At 35.7% G+C, this 23,531-nt stretch overlaps 2 protein-coding genes across 2 annotated transcripts; one reads left to right on the top strand and one right to left on the bottom strand.

Moving 5' to 3' along the window:
- Positions 1–256: 256 nt before the first annotated feature.
- Positions 257–4,291, top strand: si:zfos-1056e6.1 (uncharacterized protein LOC107988029 homolog). The gene is made up of 9 exons (XM_048205517.1): positions 257–366; positions 794–861; positions 938–985; positions 1,081–1,145; positions 2,832–2,869; positions 3,013–3,092; positions 3,226–3,288; positions 3,805–3,855; positions 4,042–4,291. The coding sequence occupies exons 1-9, from the start codon at positions 297–299 to the stop codon at positions 4,093–4,095; spliced, it is 537 nt and encodes a 178-aa protein (XP_048061474.1). The 5' UTR covers positions 257–296; the 3' UTR covers positions 4,096–4,291.
- Positions 4,292–9,552: 5,261 nt separating this feature from the next.
- ppm1g (protein phosphatase, Mg2+/Mn2+ dependent, 1G) lies at positions 9,553–22,158 on the bottom strand. The gene is given in 12 exon segments (XM_048205514.1): positions 9,553–10,696; positions 12,240–12,259; positions 12,262–12,335; positions 12,927–13,056; positions 13,133–13,367; positions 15,603–15,731; positions 15,966–16,417; positions 18,148–18,271; positions 18,576–18,661; positions 21,268–21,337; positions 21,605–21,722; positions 21,882–22,158. Coding segments are annotated over 11 exon segments (1,620 nt in total). The 5' UTR covers positions 21,716–21,722; positions 21,882–22,158; the 3' UTR covers positions 9,553–10,507.
- Positions 22,159–23,531: the final 1,373 nt, after the last annotated feature.

Genomic DNA, 23,531 nt, shown 5'->3' with positions numbered 1-23,531 from the left:
GCATAAATAATCTTGTAACAACATAACTCATTAATACATAAAAAATGTATAAAAACACATCAAGATATGGTGATTTGCTGTTGCTCAATTCTGTAGTGTTCATTTGTACTGTTTTGGTACTGTAGTGTATTTTAGATGTTCTATGACTCCCATTATGAGTGGTAGTAATGGGTAAGATATTATTAAAAAAATTAATACTTTTTTTAACTATAATTTTGACTTTTATTATGAAAATATTACACTTTTTATATCTGCCTTCACACTGCTGGTTAACGCTGGTGTATGCGGGTGCTCCAATGGCCATTATTAACACTGAAAATATCCGTAGTACAATTTGGATTGCCCTCAAGAGGCTTGATCTCAACGGTTGGTATAATGTTTGTATAATAATCTGTCCAAATTACATTTAATAAAATAGTTGTCAGCTGCGTAGCATCCTGGTTGCCATGGCAACGTGAAAAGGTTAGATTCTCGTTTGTCTGCCTTTTTGCCATCTTCATTAGTTTTACAATAGGAGAAAAACATTTCTTATAATATATATATCCTGTATTACTTTTAAATAATTAACTTTGCCTTTTGGCCACTGTTGTAAAATGTATTGAGATGGATAGACAGCAACAGGTGCATCTGACAGCACAATACTGACTACTAAAAGAAAGAAAAAAAGAGAAAACTTTTGTTATTTTGACTGTGGCATTGAATAATTGTCACACAATTTTGTGCTAACATGCAAATCACATGCAAATTGAAAAGACATGTAAAATGAGTGCTGACATAACCAGTTATTTTGCAGATGACAGGGTCACGGCCCTTCGGGAGGTTCACATTCCAAGTGGGGCCAAAGTAACCACCGTAAGACAAGTGCGTTTTGACCAGTTCTTTGGTTAGATATTGAGATTGAGTATATGTATTAAAGTGGTGTTCTCTCTCCTTTCAGATACTAGCTCAGACTTTCAGGCTGGACACTTCTCAGATAACACTTAAGGTATTTTCAAATGCGTAACCTTCCTGTTGTGATTGAAACATTTACTATCTGCTCCATATTTATATAAACAGAAATATTTCGAAATCACTTTTCAGATGCGAAACAATCGAGGATCTCTAATTCCATTAAACTGCTGCATGCTGCCAAACAGCAAGCAAATGTAAGTCTTTGTAATCTTTTGTAAAGGTATATTCATATTTATCACACAGGGCTTGAATGCATGAATCTGACTGGCTGATTAACGTACTAAGGTGTGTGATTATTTTCAGGGAAACGCATGCAGTAGCGTTGTTAACCACCATGCAAATGCGTAGGGCCCCGCAGGTTTTCAAGTCAAGTCAAGTCAAGTCAAGTCAAGAAGCTTTTATTGTCATTTCAACCATATATAGCTGACGCATTACACAGTGAAATGAAACAACGTTCCTCCAGAACCCTGATGCTACATAAAACAACAAAAAGTGCATATGGTGCATGTGTGCAACCTGATTACCAAACAACACACTTCAGTGCAAGACAACATAGAGCAGTGCAAGACAAAAACACAAAACACAAACAATAGGAAATATAGCAAAGTAGCTCCGCCAGTAAACATGTTTTTACAAGATAAAGTGAACAGTAACAAAAATGTAAGTAAAAATATTGTGCAAAAATGCAAAAATAGCAGCAGTCCAGGAAGATGTGCAAAAACAGCATGTAAACAGTCATATAGTAATGAAATGATATAGTATGAATGGTACTGAATCGTGAGTATACGAAGTAAATATTTAGTTTGTAAAATACACTGATGTCTATGGAAGCAGCAACTAAAACTCTGGATGAATTTGCGTGTTGTAGTAAATCGGACAACTCTGATTCCCTGCGCTGAAGAGCAAACTATTAGGATGGTGGCGCTGATCACTCATTATCATCTAACATAATCAACATAAAGGTGTTTATAAGAAATTTATATCACTGCGGCAAATGATTTCAGTTATTTCAATAGGTCCGACAGCCTACAACCGCAAAAGAAACAAAACCCACAACGACACCGACCAAGCAAATAAATATAGTAAATAATAGGATGAAAACAACAAATTACTTCCATGTTTTTGCCACAAAATTACATTTTATCTCTGTTTAGCTCTGTCTCCCACTCAAACGCTCACACACATACAGTACGGACACACACTCGCACTCGCACAGCATATCTGATGTCGTAACCATAGTAGAAGTGGAATAATTGACTACGTTCCGCTTCGCATCGTGGCCATATTACCACCTTGGCTGTGCATTATTTTCTATTAATTCAATGGCCTGTCATCAATTATTCCTTACATAGCCTATATAAGTGCCAGGATCAGCCAACAATAACAATCAAAAGAAATTTTCAGTGTCAGAAATTCCCTTCTTTTATTATGGGCCATATTTGGACCCTAGAATTAATTTTCAGGGACTATATAAAACTATATAAAAATATAATATACTACATTATAAAAAATATAATACATAGATATAAAACTTAACTTTCACTTCATATACATTAATGAGGGAATACATTTTAATAAAAATATGATTATATCAAATACCTGAATTTAATCAATTGAAATAAATTCTTAAATATAATGAATAAATGTTACATTTTCAAATCATACTCATCAAATTCAAGTAGCTGTAAATGCACAAGATATCATCACACAATAAACACATGCTAATACATTGTAAATTAATGGCTGACATACATTTTTGACCTGGTTAATGTCTGATGGTCACGGTCATTTCTTTCTGTTTATTATGTTAATCCTTTCTTAGTCATGTTATATTTTCAGGATTGACTACTTTTAAATTTGTTCATATTCTTTGTACCCAGGCCGTACGTCCTTAAAGTGGCTAAAAACTACCAGCATGGTATGACAATTTGAAGGCATTTTTAATAATGACAACCCCACCCACACACACACACACACACACACACACACACACACACACACACACACAAACTTTATTGCATTGTCCTAAAAAAAAGTCACTATTTTTCCTTATGAATATAGTCAACCCAAGACCCAGAAGTATTCCCATGACTGTTTTTAATAAAACCGTGAAGTCGAGACTACAGAGCATTGTGAAACAGGTGAGACGTTTGACTCAGACGTGAGTCACTCATACTCAACTTGCTTCTTTAAAACAAATTCATTGTTTAAAACTTGCTTGGTGAAAAATTATGATAATTTCTCATATTTATGACACATCTGGTGCTATTTCAGATTGAAAGATTAGAAGAGCTGTTGCCTCAAATCAAGCTGAAACACCATGAAAAGATGACAAAGGTGAACTTCTGATCTTATATGTTATATCTAACAACATTCGTTCTTGTGTTGATCTATTTCCTATTGAAACAGGATGTTGCTCACTCATTGGTAAGTGTACAATTAGGTGGAGGAATTTGGTTGTACAAAAAGTCATATATGCCTGTAAGTCATGATCAATATATAATTTTTTTTTTTTTTTTACAGGAACATAGAGACTTTAAATGCATAAACACCTTAAGGCCATTCATGTTCTGTTTATTATAAGTGCACACTGCAGTTTTGTCATCTATTGCTTTAAAGCAGGATAAATTCAGATGTTTTTATCACTCTTTGTATTCTGAAAGTGATTCCAACGATATCTATTCTCTATCGTTATTGTTGTGGTGTGGTCTCTGTTACGCTTTTATATTTGGAACGATTTTTAGAACTATGTCTTTATCGTTATAGTTATCATCCTTTTTAAATGGGCCTTTGTCTCTAAAAAAAGTTGTAATGTTAAGTGTTGGCAAATTAATTTCATGCCTTTCATCGCAGGATATTGAGTTACTGAATCAAAAGCTGGTATTTCTTCACAAACGAATGCAGGTAAAATGTCATTCCTCATTTGTTATTATCATCAACATGCCATAATTATTACTGCAGATTATATACTTATCGATATCAATAATGTAATCTCTTTAATATAGTTGTCAATTATGCAATTATGTGCTATTCAAAATGTGATACAATCTCAGATTGATTAAAATGTCTATTCTCCTTTCATTTCTTTAGACGGCCGAGTCCTATTGCTGGGAGGGGATGCTGAGAAGAGCTCCGCTGTGGTGAAGGATGCTTACAGTTCATAATAAGCACTGACTATCAAGACCAATAACATTTCAGAGTAGAGTCAGTCTGTTCTTCAGTTTTTGATTAAATCTATAGAGAATATGAATGAACTGGAGTTGTATAAGTATTTCATCATGTATTTGATCTGTTTTTAATATCTGACTTATAAATGACTTGTAAAATACCTTTCTGAGTGGTTTTTTCGCAATGACTTTTATCCAATTGGAGTCATATCAGTGACCACAGGTGTAGAGAATCACATTAACCATGATTCACTAACATTTACTAACCCACAGTATAATGTAATGACATTCATATTCATACATTAAGAGTGTTTACAAGACAACGATTGAGGTGAAAAACCATACTTGAGTAAAAGTATAGATACCTTACAGTGTAAATGACTCCTTTACGATTTACAAGTCACCAATTCCAATATGACTTGAGTAAAAGTCTTAGAGTATCTGATTTTAACAGTGCTAAAGTATTTTACTCATGCTGAATGTAGGCTCAAAGATGCACTTGTCCTCAACACCTAAGAGACATGCAAATGAAAATAAGAAACAGTTGATTTGTAAGTTAAATCATGTTTATTTTCTAAAGTCAAAATAAAACTGAGCACCTCAAAATTGCAATAAATCAATAAACTCGATACAACAGCCTCTTAAACATCGACAAACTCTCAAGTCTCAGTTAAGTTCAAAAAAGCCATAAACAAATATCCTTCAAAAATTTCTCTTCAATATAGCGGATAAATTAAAGTAATGTTAAGAAAAATTAAATAGTCAAAGTCTACTTGCACTGGACGTCCTGGTTTCGGCCTCATCACTGGCTGCAGTCATGAACTCATCTCCTAAAACACCTGTGATTCAGCAACTACCTGCTAATGCACATTCACATAAAGTAGCCTTGTTGACAAGTTTTGGTGTGTAAGGGCAAAACGCTTAGATATAGTACCTTCAATGCACTTAGACAGACTTAACAAACTGCTGCAGAAAAAGTTAGGTGCCATGCTAAATGTAATGTGTAATTGCATGACTCGTCACAAATGTGTTGGAGTAAAAAGTACATTTACTTGTAGAGAGTAAAAGTTGCCAATAAATCTGATATTCAGTAAAACTACAAAGTAGCCAATAAGATACTTAAGTACAGTCAGGCACGTGCACACATAGACAAAAAAGGGGCTTGAGCACCTGCCCTTTTTCTTCCTCGAGAGAAAGTGCCCTTTTTTCTGGGGTGCTTTTTTTTTTTTTTTTTTTTTTTTTTTTTTTTTTAAATAATAAATGAATATATATTCCTGTTTGCGCACAGCTTCACTGTCAAACAAATATATTTACTGAATAAAAAAAATAATATATCAGGTCGGCTTTGTCGAGTTCAGATGCCCTCACTCCGCGACACACCATTCATACCCGAAAGTACGCACGCGCGCCACGCCCCACCTCACCTCGAGTTTGCTGCTGCTGTAAACTTGTAACAACTATTCCAGCGATAATAGAGTGCCCCAGGGATGACGCGTTTTTGTAGGCCAACCCGGAAGTTAGCGGCGCGCGGGTTCCCTCGACTGAAAGCCTATTCATTTTTCCCATAGACTTTTGGAAAATCGCAGAAAATAAGCTCTGTGTTTAACAAAGGGTTATGACACTTACACGTTTTGTCTATCAAGATAATCTTTACAAGTTAACACAACATTTATAGATTTTGAAGCCTAAATAAAGTCGTCAGATATAAAAGGCTAACAGTAGGCTATAAACGGACTACAGCACACCATGGTCGCGGATCAACGTCGTCACCACCAAGCGTCCTCAAACTTTATTTAGAAAACAACTCTATTTAAAAACATGCTCACTGATTATGATCTGCGCTGTGTATGAATACTTATCCACTTTTTCATGAGAAATGCTGTCCAAATGTCCCGTTTTTAATGATGACGTCTAAAGTCCCCGCCAAAGGAAGTAGTCCCTTTTAGCAATTTGTTAGCAACCGCCGATTTGAAGACGCAGTAAAAGTTTAAAAAATCACAAGTGGGTTATAACTGGTGTGTTTTATGTCATAGATCAAAACGTGAAAGTATTTAGAGGCTTTGTTAACCACAGACCTTATTTCAGGCGATTTAGCAAAAACCCATTCAAAAAGCCCATAGACTTTATGGCGTTGGAACCGGAAGTCCTAAAATGCTAACTCGCTTCCGGGTTTTGCCTACAAAAACGCGTCATCCCTGGGGCACTCTATGCAACTGCTGTCTGGCGATGAGAAACGAAAAAGAAAAAAGCCCTAGATGGATGCATCCCGTGCATTTCTTTCAGGTAGGCTATGTTCGCAAACCTGAAAGTTTTGGCTATTTAAGGGTTATTTATACATTTAACGCTGCATTAATAGTTTGACCTCCATCAACACATCTGCCTGATTTGATACTAATGAAATTTATGTCATATTATAATTTAAATTATTTTGAACCATGGTAAAGATGTCGGTTGGGCTGTCAATACCAGAAGAGGAGCATTCCATGGACGCACATCCATAAACCACATTATTAGACAGTTTTCTAAGGATGCATGGTTTATTAAAACTATTTAAAAATCATAATACAGCATTAGCTACATAATGCTATTCTTAAATCTATGCTTAAACAGGATAATACATCAATAAAAGTTTAAACCCTCGCTCTGTCTTTTAATGTTTGATGTCCACATATCAAGAAATAAACCGCATGAAGAAATAACAGTGGCTGTAGCATTTCTATCACAAAGAAGTGGCCGAATATTATCATTTAACTAATAATATATTTTTAATTATGGTGGTTGGCTTTGATCGTGGATTTGATCGTGCTGTGCTGTGTAACAACACAAATCAGCAGGCTTTTGGCGCCCTCTGCAGGCATTTGTTATATATAATGTATTAACAGTTCAGGGGAAAAAATTTCTAGAAATAGAAATCTACAGATGCAAACAGACCGAGGGTAGTAGGCTTAAAACAAACTCCATCTAAATGTGTAAGGTTAGGGTTAAAAGTTTTCTTTCCATTAGAGTAAAAGACATGGAAGCAAAAATGGACCACAATCTTAAAATTGTCCACTTCATGAAAGAAGTATTCCAATAACACCAAAAAAATTTAAATGATTTATTGATTTGTGCAAAATAAATAAATTATTAGTGAAACTATGTCCTTCTCCTTGGTGCAGTCATTTATTCTATATAGCTACTTGGAAATAGTTGCTGTTGCCTTCTCTTGTGATAAACCTAGTGAATACTAAAGACCATGGTCTCTGTGTGAACTAATTATTTTGTAGAAATCTGTGGAGTATAAAACAATTGCGTGAGTGTAAGTGAAGTCAAAGTTGTCTTAATATATTTAAGGGTTCATTATTTTTTAAATAAATAATTATGAGAAGTGCCCTTTTTTCCACTTGAGCCTCTGCCCCCCAAAATGTTGTGCACGTCCCTGAGTACAGTAACTAATTACATTTACTCAAATACTTTACACCACTGCAACGATGTACCTTTGCGTTTTTCTCATACAGGAGACGTCAAAACAACCTTCGTTGACACAGATCCGCGTAAACAATTAAAACAAAATGTTTTTAGTTGAAAACGGTTTCCTAAGGAGCCATAACACATCGCGTTTTGAACATAAAACGGAAAACTTTTCATGCGTTTTGGCGACAACCGCATTTTGGGGGGCTAAAATGCACGTTTTTGAAAACGGTAAAGTTATTGTCTCCGTGTAAACTACAAAAACTTGAATTTGTGAAAACGTTGACCATGCGCATGCGTATTACATGTTCAGTCTATAAGCAAAGGTGAGTTTGACAACCTAAACAACAATGGCGAACTACATGACTGTGTGTTTGCTGCTCAAGATACTGAGTTTATTAACGCTTCTCCAGCAAAGTGTTTGTTTACCGCACCACTGAAACGCATTATTTACATACGCCAAATTCTAACATCGCCAACTAATTCTAATTCTGACCTCACCACCTACTGGCCAGGCAGCATAATACAGTGTTTTTAGTCTGTTTTGCAGATACATAAGAATGGGCATCATTTTGACAACATAGTCATCTGTACTATGCAAAACTTTTCAAAAACCCAACGAAAATCTTTTCCATTTTTAACTACATTATTGTCGTGTAATACCCTAAGTTGTAGATATATTTTGGCATCACTATAATATATGCAAACAGAACAATTCAAATATGTAAAGCAGTTCATAAAACTCATTGACTCATTTAGCCAGAATTGCATGACATAGTTCCTTGAAAGTGCATCAGCATATGATATTTACTATATACTATGATATATACTCTAGTGCTGTCAATTGATTAAACTAATTAAACACACATTTTTTCTGTAATTAATTGTAATTAATCACTATTACAAACATTGGAGTTTTTAATATTTTTATACTGTAATAATTTCACAGTTACTCTCCAAATTAATGTAGAAATAACTTAAAGACAGTATATTTTAAATATTTACTACGGATGTCTCTGTTTTTTTTTTTTTTTTTTTTTTTTTAATTATAGTCATTCAACATTATAAAAGCTATCAATTTCAACATTTATCAGTCTTTAAAAATAACAACCTTTGTTGTGGCCTTCCTAATGTCTTACAGGTAGGGAATATAGAGAAAATGAATAAAGTTATCAAACACTTTACAGTCTTTACTGCATAAATTATAAATTAAATATAGATTAATCCTGATTAAAGCTGCAATTTTCTCTGTTACCTTTGTTCTTTGGTGAACATTAATGACAGACATCACAGCAGCTGGTTTATTAGGCTGCTGTCACTTTAAGAGCTGACGCACATCTCATTAAGTTCATTTAAGACGTTATTTAACTTATTTAAGACTGCTCTTATGAGGATACTTGATAAAACAAGCATTTTGGCATAATTCTGTGTGTTATTGTTTGTTCAAGCGCGAAAAAGAACTGGATACTGCCTGGCGCGTCACAGATACGCCATTCACAGACAGCGCATTCTCGTTTGTCTTATGGCAAATTTTCCAATTTTGACAGCACTAATATATTCACAAAAATACATGAACATTAATGTCCATTAATTTTATTTTGAACATCGATATGCTAGGATGTGTGTGTCTTAGGTGCTGTGACCGGTCGTGTTTATTTTAAAAGTAGAAATATTCAGTGTACTCTCCCAATTAAAATGAGAACACAAAAGTTCCAAGTATAATGATGATTATATAAATATTACGCTGTTCACTATGATCTAAGATGAAGTATATCACACTCATGCTAACAGCCCATATAAACAATGGAACATAATGACTGCAGCTTTTACATTTAAATAAAAAAATGTTTTAAAAGGCTAAAATTTGCATCAATTTTTGCTGATCAGATTACAAAGAACTAAACAGATACGGGTCAAATAGAGATCATTTCCATTCAGCTTGAACAAACCCCAATTCCCCATAAGAAAAACAGCATTGCAGTACTTGTCTCCACTTGTTTATTGATACAGAAAAGGCTGTAGATCTGAGCAATGACTAATCGTTTCCCTGTACACCCCACAGATGTTCTGAAAAAGTACCAAAATATATATTCCAAAATACCTTGTATATAAACCTTAATGAATTAGATGGATGTTTCAAGACGATGCAAAACAAAAAAAGGAAACTCTTGTTTTGCAGTGAGGACTTCGACTCTATAAATGCATTTACTGAAACCCTTCACACTGACCAATGTTTTCCTTCAGTCCTTGTGATTAAAAGAAGCCCATTTATTACAGACATTAGGATTGACACTGCAAACAAAGTTGGTTTTTGCAAGCATGAAACAAGGGAGAAAGGAATGTCAATGCAAATCATCATCTCAGAGCATTTCTACAGGATTATTTTATCCCTCTTCTGGATGATGGTTTCATCAGAAGAAAAAAAAAAAAAAAAAAAAAAAAAACCCCAGCATCTTTCATCACGTTATTTTTAAAAAAATGTATTTGATCAATTACATACTGGTATCCAGAGAAAAGGTCACAAATACTGACACAATGAATTACTACTAAGAAAAAGAAAGAAGAAGAAAAAAAAAAAAAAAGATCAAATCAAATCAAGTTGACAGTTACTGGAAAAACACTATGTACACAAACAAGGGTATGATGGACGAGACAAATACATCAGGAGTACACAGACTCATGTGTCTTCACCTCTGCTACCATACTGCTCCGTTCATTTCATTAGCAATTATAGACGTTGTTGACGGGCCTGTTAAATAAATCAGAACAACAAAAGAACAAATGGTCTGGTTTAACAGTTCTAGTTGCTTGCGTCTTTGAATAGTTTAAAACTTAAGCGCTCTTTCTCAGGGAGCTATTCTTAAAATTTTTTCCAAGTGGTCTGAATTCAAAAGGGGAAGGTGTCCTCAAAATAATCAGCACATTCAACGACAGCACTTCTATTCAGTTTTGGATTTTTTGCTGTCGTTGCCGTTTTCCTCTGCCGCGGCGTCCTCTGGCTTCCGCTTTTTGGTGCTCTCAGCTATGTTGCTCCCAAGATGTGGGGAGAAGGTGATGATTATACAGGTCATGTTGTCACATCCTGTGCCGTCCCCTGAGGTGTCTGGTGCCAAGCAGTGGTCGAGCAGCTAAACAGTGAAGAGGAGACACTTTTTAGCAAGTTTTTTTTTTTCATGGTACCATTAATAACTACAAAACAAAAGGCAGATAATACATTTTTTTTTAATACTGCATAAATATTTTGATTATAGTGGATTAAATACAGTGGATTGCATTATTGGTGAAATTTGATACAATTTATCTTACTGCAGCAAAACAAACATAAATGGCTTGTAGCCTTGTAGTATTTTACAATTAAAAAGGAATCAGATTTTTCAAAGTAATAATTCAAGTATTAAATAAATACTTAATCTTGAAATAAATTATTCATCTCACTTAATACATGTCTAGCCAAATATTCACACTATTACTCAAAAGCAGAGTGCTGCTGCACTAACTATATATATATATATATATATATATATATATATATATATATATATATATATATATATATATATATATATATATATATATTTTTTTTTTTTTTTTTTTTTTTATTACACTAACAATTTGCTCCCACAACTTAATACTTCAGCACGTTTTACTAATTTGTTCCTTCATTTTAAGTAAATAGTGCTCACGATATAAATTTATTCCCTCGTTTATTAAATCGTGGCCACATTTGTAAAAACAAACACCTCACACATAGGGATGTGCCCAAAGCCAAATTCCAAAAGGAATGGAAAATTAAGTACTGCCAAAGATTTATTGGATCATTTAATCTGTCGTTCTGGCTGCTTTAAAACGTCCCCATGAATGTTTGTGTAAGGTTATGATGCTTATTATGTAAGGTGGTTATGCTGCTAACTACACATTGCAGAGTTTCTGGATTGACAACCATATTTAAATGCATGAATGAATCCGATTGACAGTGATAACCATAGCAATGGAACAAAATCTGATACTGTATGTCAAATGATCTGTACTTTAAGTCTTGGGAGTGTAAATGCAAATTCACAATCCTGCCACTTTTTCTGTGTAATGCGTTACTTTGTTGTTCACTTTTCAAATCAGTCACTCAGTGACTTTTTACATTTAAATTTACAGATTATAAAATATTAAATATTTAAGCACCTTATTTTATGATCTGTCCTGACAGTGATATTTCATGAATAAATAGGACGGGTTGAGTTAACATTACAAACTGTTTCTTTGTATTAATTCTGGATTTATTGTCAGTACTGGGCTCGCAGTTCACATGCAGGGTACTTTGTACTGTGTGTGGATGACTGTGTTTGTACCCCCCACCGAAGACCATTTTTGACCCAGAAAAACCCTGTTATCACATGAAGAAAATGATGTCCCTTTAGGGCAGGGGTGCCCAGACTCAGTCCTGGATGGCCCAGAATTTCACTCCAACCAGCTCCAAAACACCTGCCTTTAAGTTTCTAGTATGCCTAGTTAGACCTTGATTAGCTGGATCAGGTGTTTAATTAGGGTTGGAGCTAAACTCTGCAGGACAGTGGCCCTCCAGGACCGAGTCTGGACACCCCTGCTTTAGGGGCTCCACAGAATCCGTTATCTCCTTCCCAAATTCATCCCTAGCCACACATTTTTCCCAGTACTCACCTCTTCAATAATAGCAGATAGGGTCTGTTTTTACCAGCATCAGTTTTCAACCTCTCATTCACAAAGTCCACAACTTCCTGACTGCTCATCACATTCCTTTAAAACACACAAAGACAAATATATACAAACAATTTTATCTATTTATTGGCTATTCAGTTCTTATTTGAATACTGCCAAAAAAAACAAAAAAACATGGCAGAAACATACACAAAAGTGCAGCAAAATATATGGATCTGCATTACATTACCATTAAATTACATTGAGTGACTTTAAAACAACACTACATTAAACCTAAATGTTACGCACAATGGTATCAAAGCAGAGAACATGAATAAACTAGAAGACGCAGTGGTTTTCTGCTTTTTCCATTATATCTATTATTTATCATAATTTTTAAAATTCAAAATAGATTAACCAAACAATTAACCAATACAGCTACTATAGTCAATTAAATGCAAAATATTTATCCAAGAACTAAAAGAATAATGTAGTTAAAAATAAATCAAGGACAAAAGATCTTAAAATCATTAAATATTTTATAATAATTTTAGGATAGATGATCAGCAAAACCACCACAAATATCATGATTACTCGATTAACAACTTGCAAAAGCATGCTAATGCATTGTGATAATTTTACACATCATGCCGCAGTCATTTTTAGTTTAGTCAATTTTGTCCATCTTACCAGATGCCATCACAGGCAATAACCATAAACTCATGGTCTTCATTGAGAGTCAGCACTTTGACATCAGGCAGAGCAGAGATCATCTGTTCCTCTGGGGGAAGAGCCTTGTTCCTTTTATAAAAGTGATCACCTGCAAGAAAACACAAGCATTAGAGATGCAGAAAAAAATTTCCAAAACTAAATAAGCCAATGAGGAGCAGAGTTACCAATAGCCCTGGAGAGGTTCAGGCCTCCGTTGACACGGCCATCCATTGTCACCTTCCCACCAGCATTCTTTATTCTGGTCAGCTCGAGCTCATCCTCTGGTTTGTGGTCATAGGACATGTCCACCGCCTTTCCCTTTTCAGATACCACACACCTGGAATCTCCAGCGTTGGCTACAATGAGCTGCTTCCCACGAATAAGAGCTACTACAGCTGTGGTGCCACTGTCTGAACCTGGCTGCAGAACGGGAGAGAAAAAAAAAAAAAAAATAATAATCAACTATGCACATGAGCATATGTTACAAGGTCATATGATCCACTCCTTACATAGTTTATTTCAAGTTTTCAAAGCATTCACGAGAGAAAGTATTACTTGATCCAAAAAAAGCTTGTTTTTCCACTGTGAAAAAAAAAAATTAAGCAAACAAGTTTCAGTTTGCTTGTTACTTGTTAATTTACTCACTTATTTAATAATTTACTTAATTTTATTATCACTGGAAAAAACGTGCACGAAATGTGAATCACTGTCTATTTTGCAAGCAATTGTTGATAAAGAAAAATGCCACGTCTCAATATTTAAAATATTTCCATTTTAAACCATGAAGGTGAGCCAGTGGATAAAACAAGCAATGTGCAAACGTTGCATGAGAGTTATGCCGGTGAAGAAGTCTCAAATGCCAGTCAATTATTCAGAAACAAAGTAAAATCTGACTTGAGCTTTGGGCATCTGGCCCTGCATTAACGACACATATTCTCTTAGAGACAATGAGAGATGAATCCAATTTATTTTCGTGATATTTTCTTGTGGCCCATAGTGAAAAAGAAAGAAGAGAACATTTATAAAAAAAAAAAAAAAAAAAAAAAAAAAAAAAAAGTATTTTGGTGAATCAAGAAGTATTGTTGTTTCAAGTATCAAGTTGTTTTTGAAATGAGGAGTAGGCTAGGGTTGCACGGTGTACCGTACTACGGTAGCGTCGCAATACTAAGGCTTCAAAATACTGGCAATGCCATTGTATTTTTTTAAACGGTAGTATCGCCAGTACCGTAAGGAATGTTGTATGTGCGGCAGGTACACTTCAATTGAACATGCATGCCTGCAAAAACATTACAAGAGACTGCAGTTGCCTGTCTGCTGTGCCCTGTGTAGTAAATGCTCTGTAGAATTAGCACCTTATCGTTTCCCCAACAGAAAGGGTCTGAAATCATTTAAAAAAATAAAAAAATAAATAAAAAAATAGCAGCTCAAGCGTCACTTCATTAACATCATAGTATCTTTATGTAAGATTTATATAAGAATGAATTCTCTAAGTTTTTCCCGTTGCTCATTTGACCACTTCTGGAAAGGGTGTAATAGTTTCTAGAAACATCTTTGATAAGACTATTCAGACAAATGCAATTCCATTCATCAATAGGCTATAGTGGCTTTGCACTCGGTTATCAATCATATCAATCGTGATTTTAACATTATAAATGTATTATATGTTTTAATACTGTATATTAAAACATGTATAATATAAAACATATATACTGTATAATATACGTACTTTAATATACAAATTTCAAGATATGCTGGAAAAAAATGCTCCTTTGTGACAACTAAGAGTGCTGCTTTTGTCTAGTTTCTAAATGAAACGGTTTTTTAACAAATTGGGCGAGTCTCTGACTCACCAAAAAAACAAAACAAACAAACAAACAAACAAACAAACAAACAGTAATTTGCTTAGTTCCTGAATGAATCAGCAGTTTTGAACGAATCGGTTGAAGGATTCATTGACTTAATCATTAACACTTGCTGCCACCTACTGGCGACTATAGTCTCCCATCTAAAAGTAGGCCTATTCTATCATTTTTTACCATCTAAAAGTAGGCCTATTTATCATTTTTCCCCCCAACATTTTTATTTCTATATTCAGATTTTTATATTTGAAACATTAATCTCAAAACATTATGCAATTGTAATTGAAGTGCAAATGCATAGATGCTACATCTTACATACATGCTACTGTGCAGTGCTAAGATGAATTTTGTTTACAATGATTCATTTGATTGGTAATAAATGCTTGTTATTCAATCTCATTAATGAAGTATTCAGGAGAAAATCTGGTCTGTTTTCATGTATTTATGAAAGTTTCATTTTGTATACCGCATGGTATCACGATACTACTTGGTATCATGATACTTCAGCTGGTATAGTATCGCAAGACATTTTTAAGTTATCGTGACAACCTAGAGTTATAACTAATCTTTTACTATCCTTGCAGCACGCCGGTTATGCGCTATGAAATTATTGCAGGGCAAATTAATTGTAGTAATTTAATAATAAAAGTAGCCTAATAATAATAATAATAATAATAATGGTTTAATATGCCCTGCCTGGCCATCTACTACACAACTGTGAAGGGCTAAACATCCCCCCAATGCCACCCATGTTTCCCCACATTCAAACATCTTAGAGGTCATGTGACATGCTAACCTCTTCTTTTCCATCCATGCCTGGCAAGCACATTTCCTCCTCTTCATCGGTATCCTCTTCCTCCCCCTCTTCTGTGTCATCCTCTTCCTCGTTCTCACTGCTGTTCTCACCATCCTCCTCACTGCAGTCCTATTAATCGTAACAGATAATGAAGCAAACAAATTTCATTGATTTTCTCTGAAACTATGTGTATTGTGAAAAGCGCCAACTTGATCATTCCAAACAAAACCTTACTCATCAGTTACTAGTTCACCTCTATTTGGGATTGAACCTGCAGTGCAAGTAACCCGGATGCTTGGCCATTATACAAACCTAGTCCTGAATTGTCAAAATGCACTAGTCCTGCTAAACGTGTCCCCTCACCTCTTCCTCACTACCTTCCTCTTCATCCTCTCCCTCTGACTCTTCACTGTCCTCGAAAAACTTGGACTTGGCACTTCCAGGAGCAGGAGCTGCAGAGGAGGAGCAGGAAGGACCAGCATCCCCAGACTTCTCACCAGATCCACCCGAAGCTGAGCCACTACCGCCACCGGAAGCAGCTGCTCTTCTGCAGGCCCTCATCTTGGAGCCTTCAGCCACATCTCCAGCACCAGCTGCCTTCTCCTTCCCATTGCTGTCGGCCTCAGAAGCCCCACATTCTGTCTCACCATTGATTCCCTTCTCAGCGTGAGACTTCTCTCCATCCTCAGACTCTTTAGAGGCATCTGGACACGGCTTTTTGGCATTTTTATTTTGGTTCTGTCCGAAGCGGATAAGCAGCTCCTCGATTGTCATGGTGGCTTCTTCATGCAGCAGAGCTGCTTCTTCATTATCAACTGACAAGAAAGATGAGCATGGATAAGTTTATTTAGTCAACTTGTAGTAGTTGAACTGTGCATGCATTTTACAACTCAGAAGCCAGCATACTATGTTGGTTATTGCAAATGATCCGATATGTCATTGCAATTGCTTATGTCACTTAGGATGCTTTCACGCTTGGTCCGAACCTGGATTTTGTTCACACTAGGGCTGGGTGATATGTTGAATATTATCATCGATAATATAGAGACATATTTGCTGACACTAAAAATTAGCAAGTGTTGTTATAATGTTAAAAGTTTAGATTACAAGCAAGCAAATTTCACACTTTCTCACAAATATATACAGCTGCTTTCAAATGCTCTAGTGCGTATGTGTGTTTGTTCTCTGAGAAGCATAAAACACTTCCATTTGTGACGTGTTTTTGCAGCGTTGAGTATTGTAGCCAATCACAAGCTATGTTTCCATCCAAAGTTGCAAATTTAACTTGTGCGCAAATTTGTGAATAAAGCATGGTTTTCATCCAGTGAGCCGAAGAGAACAAAATCGTCACTTCCTGATATTTAACTGGTGCTAAATATCACTAAGAAAATTGGAAGAATAAATAACTTGGAATAAATTACTTGCCCTAGAGCGCGCAGACAAACTGCAATAAACGTGGTCATGTTATCTTGCATTCAGATGCCTGGTGTTTGTGAACACATTCGTGTGAGGAGCTTCTGAGAGTGAATTATACCGAACCACTTTAATGTCAGACTTTGCTCAGGTATTTTAGAATGACCGAACAGCATTTCAGATTTGACGTGTATCAAGGAATTTATTCGGTAAAAGTGTTCCCATCATAGTTTACGTGCATGTTTTCATATGGCTTAAATTTTTTTTTTACCCGACTCATTCGAGTGCATACGTTTTTATGCGCCTTTTTAGAATCTATGCGAATCTTGGCTTTCCATCCATTATTTTTTTTATGCAATATCCCAAAATGTGCAAAAAAATTAGGCGGATGGAAACAACTACAGACATGTCTGTTGAGCACCAGAATGCAATGTCCAATCAAAGGTGTGGAAGCCAGTCAGGATCCACTCAATACTGCTCAAAATGCAGCAACCACTTTTTGTATGAAGAATTGCAATTTGTTTCATTTTTTTATATTGGTACCTTTTAAGTAAATTTGATTTTAAAAATGTTCCTTTTGTGTTCATTTAGTAAAAAGATCTAGATTATTTTATCTACTGTTGCTTTTGCAGTTTAACAATTTCTATGTACTTTTCAACAATAGCTGTCTCATCCAGATCATGATTTTCAATTCTAATTTTTTTGAGAGCAAGAGATACATTATTAACTGTATTACCCAGTCCTAGATCACACTGTATTTTTTTATTATGAACCGGTACGTTTGCATCAAAGCAGCAGCTGTTTACTCCCGTTTCTAGGTAACAATGACGCAGGAGAAGGCAGGAAAACGTGTTGCTCAGCTCACTTCTTATACTTGGACTTTTGAACCTTTGGTTTCAGGTCACAGGTGTGCAGCAAAAGCGCTAGTGTGAAAGCACCCTTTTACTTTGCAAAGCATCATTACGAGACGTTTCATTCGGAAATAACATTAACAAATAAAATTAAAATATAATGCTATCCTTTAAATAAAATGCGTCTATCATTCATATGTCCTCCAGCTTCATTCATTAAACAGGAAACTAAAATACTTCAAATACCAAAAGACAGACGTATATACGACCCTAACACTAACCATCATCTTCATCTGCTACTTTTTCTGTTTCTTCCTGAGGACGTCCAGCTATCTGAACAAGTTCCTTGATGACTTCCTCTGTGGTGATTTGGCCATCGATAGCCAGGAACGCATCTTCCAGAGCCTGGAAATATGAAGGCAACCAAGACAAACACAATGATGAGGTCAGTGATTGTACCCACTTTCAGATATCATGATATAATTAATTAAGAGCTGAAAAGTCACGTGAAAGACAATAACGACAGTGGAACAGAGCCATTAAAAAGCCTTCAGATCACATATTTACTGGCTTGGCACATCTGAACTCTACCATAATAAAAGCAGAAGCAATATTTTCTCTGCACCACAGAGTTGTGGGCATATGCAAGTTAAAGACGCATACCAGATGCAAACTGATAAACAAATGGAAGAGATACAGCAAGAGTTACCTTTTGCAGTTTGCCATCCTTATATGTCTTCTGCTCTTTAATGATGTCAGGCAAGTACTTGGAGCAATACAAAGCAACTTCTTCACCTGGAGAAACAGTAACAGATTCTCACTAAACAAATGGAAGTATATTTGCATGATTCAGGAATAGTTCTCCAAATAAATGAACCTTTATGCAGCTCTTTTGCATACAACTACATTTCAGCACAGGGGAAGATTTTTAGCGAATACCATCTTAATTTTAAAGGGATTGTTCACCCAAAAAAAGATGATATTTTGAAGAATGTTGGTAACCAAACTATTTTGGTGACCACTGACTTCCATTGTATCGACAAAGAAAACATTGACATTTCTCAAATGTCTTTTTTATGTTCCACGGAAGAAATTCATACAGGTTTGGAAAGACATGAGTATTTTTTTATTTTTGGTAAACAAAGGCTGCATCTGAAATTGCATACTCGAGTAGGTACTTATTTTGAATTACATAATTACTTTTAAATTAAGTAATTAAAAATGATGCCCGCTAAAAAGTATGTTAGTATGAATAGATCTTTTTTCTCCCTTATTTTAATTAAACATTTACTTGGAGTACAAAATTGAGAAATCACAAGCCAAAAGAAAGCCAGGGGTTCAGGGACGGCCAAACATTACATCACATTTGAATTGAGAAAAATAATAATAAAAAAAATAAATGAGGAAATATCGATAAAAACAGATCACAAACATAATCCTCCCAACAACACATAAAATAATATTAAATAAAGATTATACAAAGACACCAAAAATTGAGCACATTCAAAGTTTTAGTAGCCTTTTTGTTGCAGGAGGTATTTAATATAGATAGGGGGTCACATTCATAGTTTTACATTTGTGGAAAAAGTGTTTTGCAAGCAAAATAATTATTTTGGAAAGAAAAAATTCATACTGCTTACTCAAAGAAAAAATCCAAACAAGACATCCTTGAAATAAAGCTCAAAGTCTTTTTGTATGATCACAATGGCAGAAAAGATGCAATAGAGTTTCTGTTTGTCAACCACAAAAAGCACATTTCACATCTATACTTTATTTAAATTTTGACTCAATGAAAGTTAACAGGATAGTACTGATGAAAAATCACTTTGACCTTACTTACCAATAGATACTTGTTAGGAAGAGTGTAGTGTGAATGTAAACCTGACGTACTACATTTGCCATTATGTCATTATTATGTGACCTACCAGCATCAGTTGCATGGCTTCACGGCCATTCACAAATCCTCTCCTGTGGTCTCATGGGATAGTAAAGTGTCAACTCTTACGTACACTTTAATTCTTGCCAGAAGCAGGAGGTCTTATCTGGGTACTTTTTGCCTACTCTTTTATGAATACTGTGAATTCAGACATGCTTCTTTTGTCACATTCCGTTTTTCGCCTAATATATAGTAGGGAAGTATTCAATTTCTGATGCAGCATATCCCTTCAAGTCTTCATGCTCAAAACTCTCATAAATGGACTATTTGTATTGTGCTTTTTGGGGCTTAAAGTTGCAATATGTAATATGTTTCATCTAGAGGCCCATTCAAAACAAAGGCGTAGCTTGATGACGCCAATTTTGAGCGCAGAATCTTGGGAAATGTGGTCTTCACATGACAGCCGGAGGAAATAATAGGGATAGGACTCGGGAAGAAATCATGTTTATGGATGCGATTATTAACGATACTGTAGTTTGAAGCAGAGCAGGACCGAGTGTTGTGGGAGCTGAACGAGACCGCTGGAGCATTTGCGCAACACATGCCTCACGAGCAGCGGGACTTTTATTATGACACAGTTGCCGGCGCCGCTTCCGCTTTTCCGGTCATGAGTATGAGGAAACACAGCTCTGTTTATCATATTAGATACATTTGAGTGTTGAAAACGGTGTTATAACGTTACTCTGAGCGTTCGCTTGGTGGCTGCTGTGAGACACTGTTACACACTGCAGTGAACTAGATCGATTTTACAATATCATATTAAATACTGGATGGCTTGTGTTGATAAATGGCATGCAATTAATTTTAAAATGTATTGTATGATGGAGAAAATTCTGTATTACTGTTACTAAAAATAAAGCTGCATCTGATTATGCTATGTTAGCTACTTGACAAAATAGTGTTTTTCTCTGAGGCATGGCAAAGCATGGTACTCGCAAAAAAAAAAAAAAAAAAAAAAGAAAATTAGATTTAAACAATAAGACTAAACGTGTTGAGCTATATAACAATAATTAGTTTGTCTATAAATATCTCAAAACAGTTGTTCCCTTGTCTATAAAAACATGTAAATATTAAAGCATCTTTGATGTTTCCATGGTTTCTACAAAATAAAACCGGAAACAGAGGGTAACACGGGTATGACGCAATTGACAGGCGACTCCTCACACGTCCCGAAGCCTTGGTTAAAATTGCAAGTTTCTCACGATTTACAAATAGTTGCAAACATTTGGGATATTGTAAGTACTCAAGTGAACAAAATATATAACACTGGCCTAGTGGATTTTGGATATTTTACTGCAAAAATATTACATATTGCACCTTTAAAGGACATGATCGCTATGAACAAATCTGCACTGAAAGAAAAATCTTTGTGGTTCCAAGTAAAAATAATAACAGACAAGAACGACTTTGCGGAAGAGTAAATGACAGAATGGTCTCTTTAACACACATTGTGTCACCAGCTTACCTCCATGACCATCATAGACCGCAAACATAGCGGTTTCATCGTCCAACTCTGGGATGCAGTTGTGCGCGTCCTAGGAAACAAAACACGCCATTAAAAAGGAGCTCGAGGCGGGAGTCGCTCTGATCTCACTGGCGCCAAAATCCGCGCGCGTCACTCCTGCCATAGATCACAAAACACACACTACAGAACTAACGCACACAAATATAGGACGCATTTAAAGGATAAACATCCAGTATGTTTTAATTACACCGGGTAAGGGCCATTCTCTTATGTTTCCTCTCAAATATCAATAGCAGCAGCAGCGGAGTGACTGAAACGGTGAAAGTGCGTGTTTTACCTCCATAGACACTCGCCAGCCCTGCATGGCCGCGAAACCGTAGGTCATGTTCTTATTCCCGCCGTTGCCCGTACTCTTCTCCGTGTTGGGTTGAGACAAGTAAGCCCCCATGATGTATCTAATGAGGTATAGTTAAAGAAAAGGCTCGTAATTATAAAAGAAATCCGTCCAATTCCGGTTTGCTGGCTTCAAAGAAGGTAATACGTCTGCGCAAACTAGGTTCTTGTCACATTTCAGTGTGCAGTGACCCTAAGATGAGAGTAAACCGGTGTGTTACCCTGCTACTGCTGTTAGCTGACGGGCTGCTAACACTGGTGATGCTGCTGGAGTTTCTAAATGAACAATCACAGATGAAGAAGAGTCCAGATAAGTCTGTCCAAAACTGACAGAACTCACATTAAACACGAAGGGGAATAAGTGTTGATTCGATTTGAGTCTCTTTTAAAACACAGAAAAGCTCTTAACACGTGTGAGTCAACATAATCAACAGTCCACCAGCAAACCCATTTTACAGAGGGCGGACTTTAGGCACACCGGAAGAGGAAGTCTGCTCACTGTGAGTTCGCGCATGCGCATGGTTAATAAAAATTAGTGGCGGGGAATTTCATTCGTTGTAGTAGTGACTGACTCGAATCTTCTGAATCGCTGGATAAAAAGATTCGTTTACATCATTCAGTCACTCTTTCTACAGGTTGCATCATTAAAGTCACCATGAAATCAAAATGGACAATTCTTATTTTTATGTAGGCTATTTATTAACCAGGCAGTTCATTATTTTTTAGAATTCATGTGCCCTTGTAATCTTTAATCAAAATAACTTCCCCTACATCTTGCAGCAACTTCTCTTCTCTGATGACCTTTTTACTGCAAAAAAAGAAAAAGATGTATGACGTGTCTCCACTTCCTTCCACTACAGAAAAATGAACACGACTTTTATTCATTTTAAAGGCTAAATGTAGGCTATTAATGAACAATACTACGGTCACGTGACTTCATTATAACTAGGCTTCTGATAACTCTTTCAGTCTTTATTTTTTTTATTTTTTTTTTCCTGAAAGTTTTAGTTAATATTGTTTACAAGAGCGTGATCATAAAAAAAGTGAAAGCGGACTAGTGAGTAGGCTAGATGAGTTTTCCTGTTCAGTGTGATGACGTTTAAAGGATTAGTTCACTTTAAAATGAAAATTATCCCAAGCTTTACTCACCCTCAAGCCTTCCTAGGTGTATATGATTTTCTTCTTTCTGATGAACACAATCAGAGTTATATTAATAAATATCCTGATGCGTCAAAGCTTTATAATGACAGTGAATGGGGATCACGAGTATTAAAGGTGCCCTAGAATCAAAAATTTTATTTACCTCAGCATAGTTGAATAACAAGAGTTCAGTACATGGAAAAGACATACGTTGAGTTTCAAACTCCATTGTTTCCTCCTTCTTATGTAAATCTCATTTGTTTAAAAGACCTGAAAACAGGTGAATCTCAACATAACACTGACTGTTACGTAACAGTCGGGATCATTAATATGTACGCCCCCAATATTTGCATATGCCAGCCCATGTTCAAGGCATTACACAAGGGCAGCCAGTATTAACGTCTGGATGTGCACAGCTGAATCATCAGACTAGGTAAGCAAGCAAGAACAATAGCGAAAAATGGCAGATGGAGCAATAATAACTGATATGATCCATGATTACATGATATTTTTAGTGATATTTGTAAATTGTCTTTCTAAATGTTTCGTTAGCATTTTGTTGCTAATGTACTGTTAAATGTGGTTAAAGTTACCATCGTTTATTACTGTATTCACAGAGACAAGAGCCGTTGCTATTTTCATTTTGAAACACTTGCAGTCTGTATAATTCATAAACACAACTTCATTCTTTATAAATCTCTCCAACAGTGTAGCATTAGCCGTTAGCCACG

This window comes from Megalobrama amblycephala, linkage group LG10 (genome assembly GCF_018812025.1).
Source record: "Megalobrama amblycephala isolate DHTTF-2021 linkage group LG10, ASM1881202v1, whole genome shotgun sequence".
Taxonomy (NCBI): Eukaryota; Metazoa; Chordata; class Actinopteri; order Cypriniformes; family Xenocyprididae; genus Megalobrama; species Megalobrama amblycephala.
This window is presented reverse-complemented; position numbering and strand designations above follow the sequence as displayed.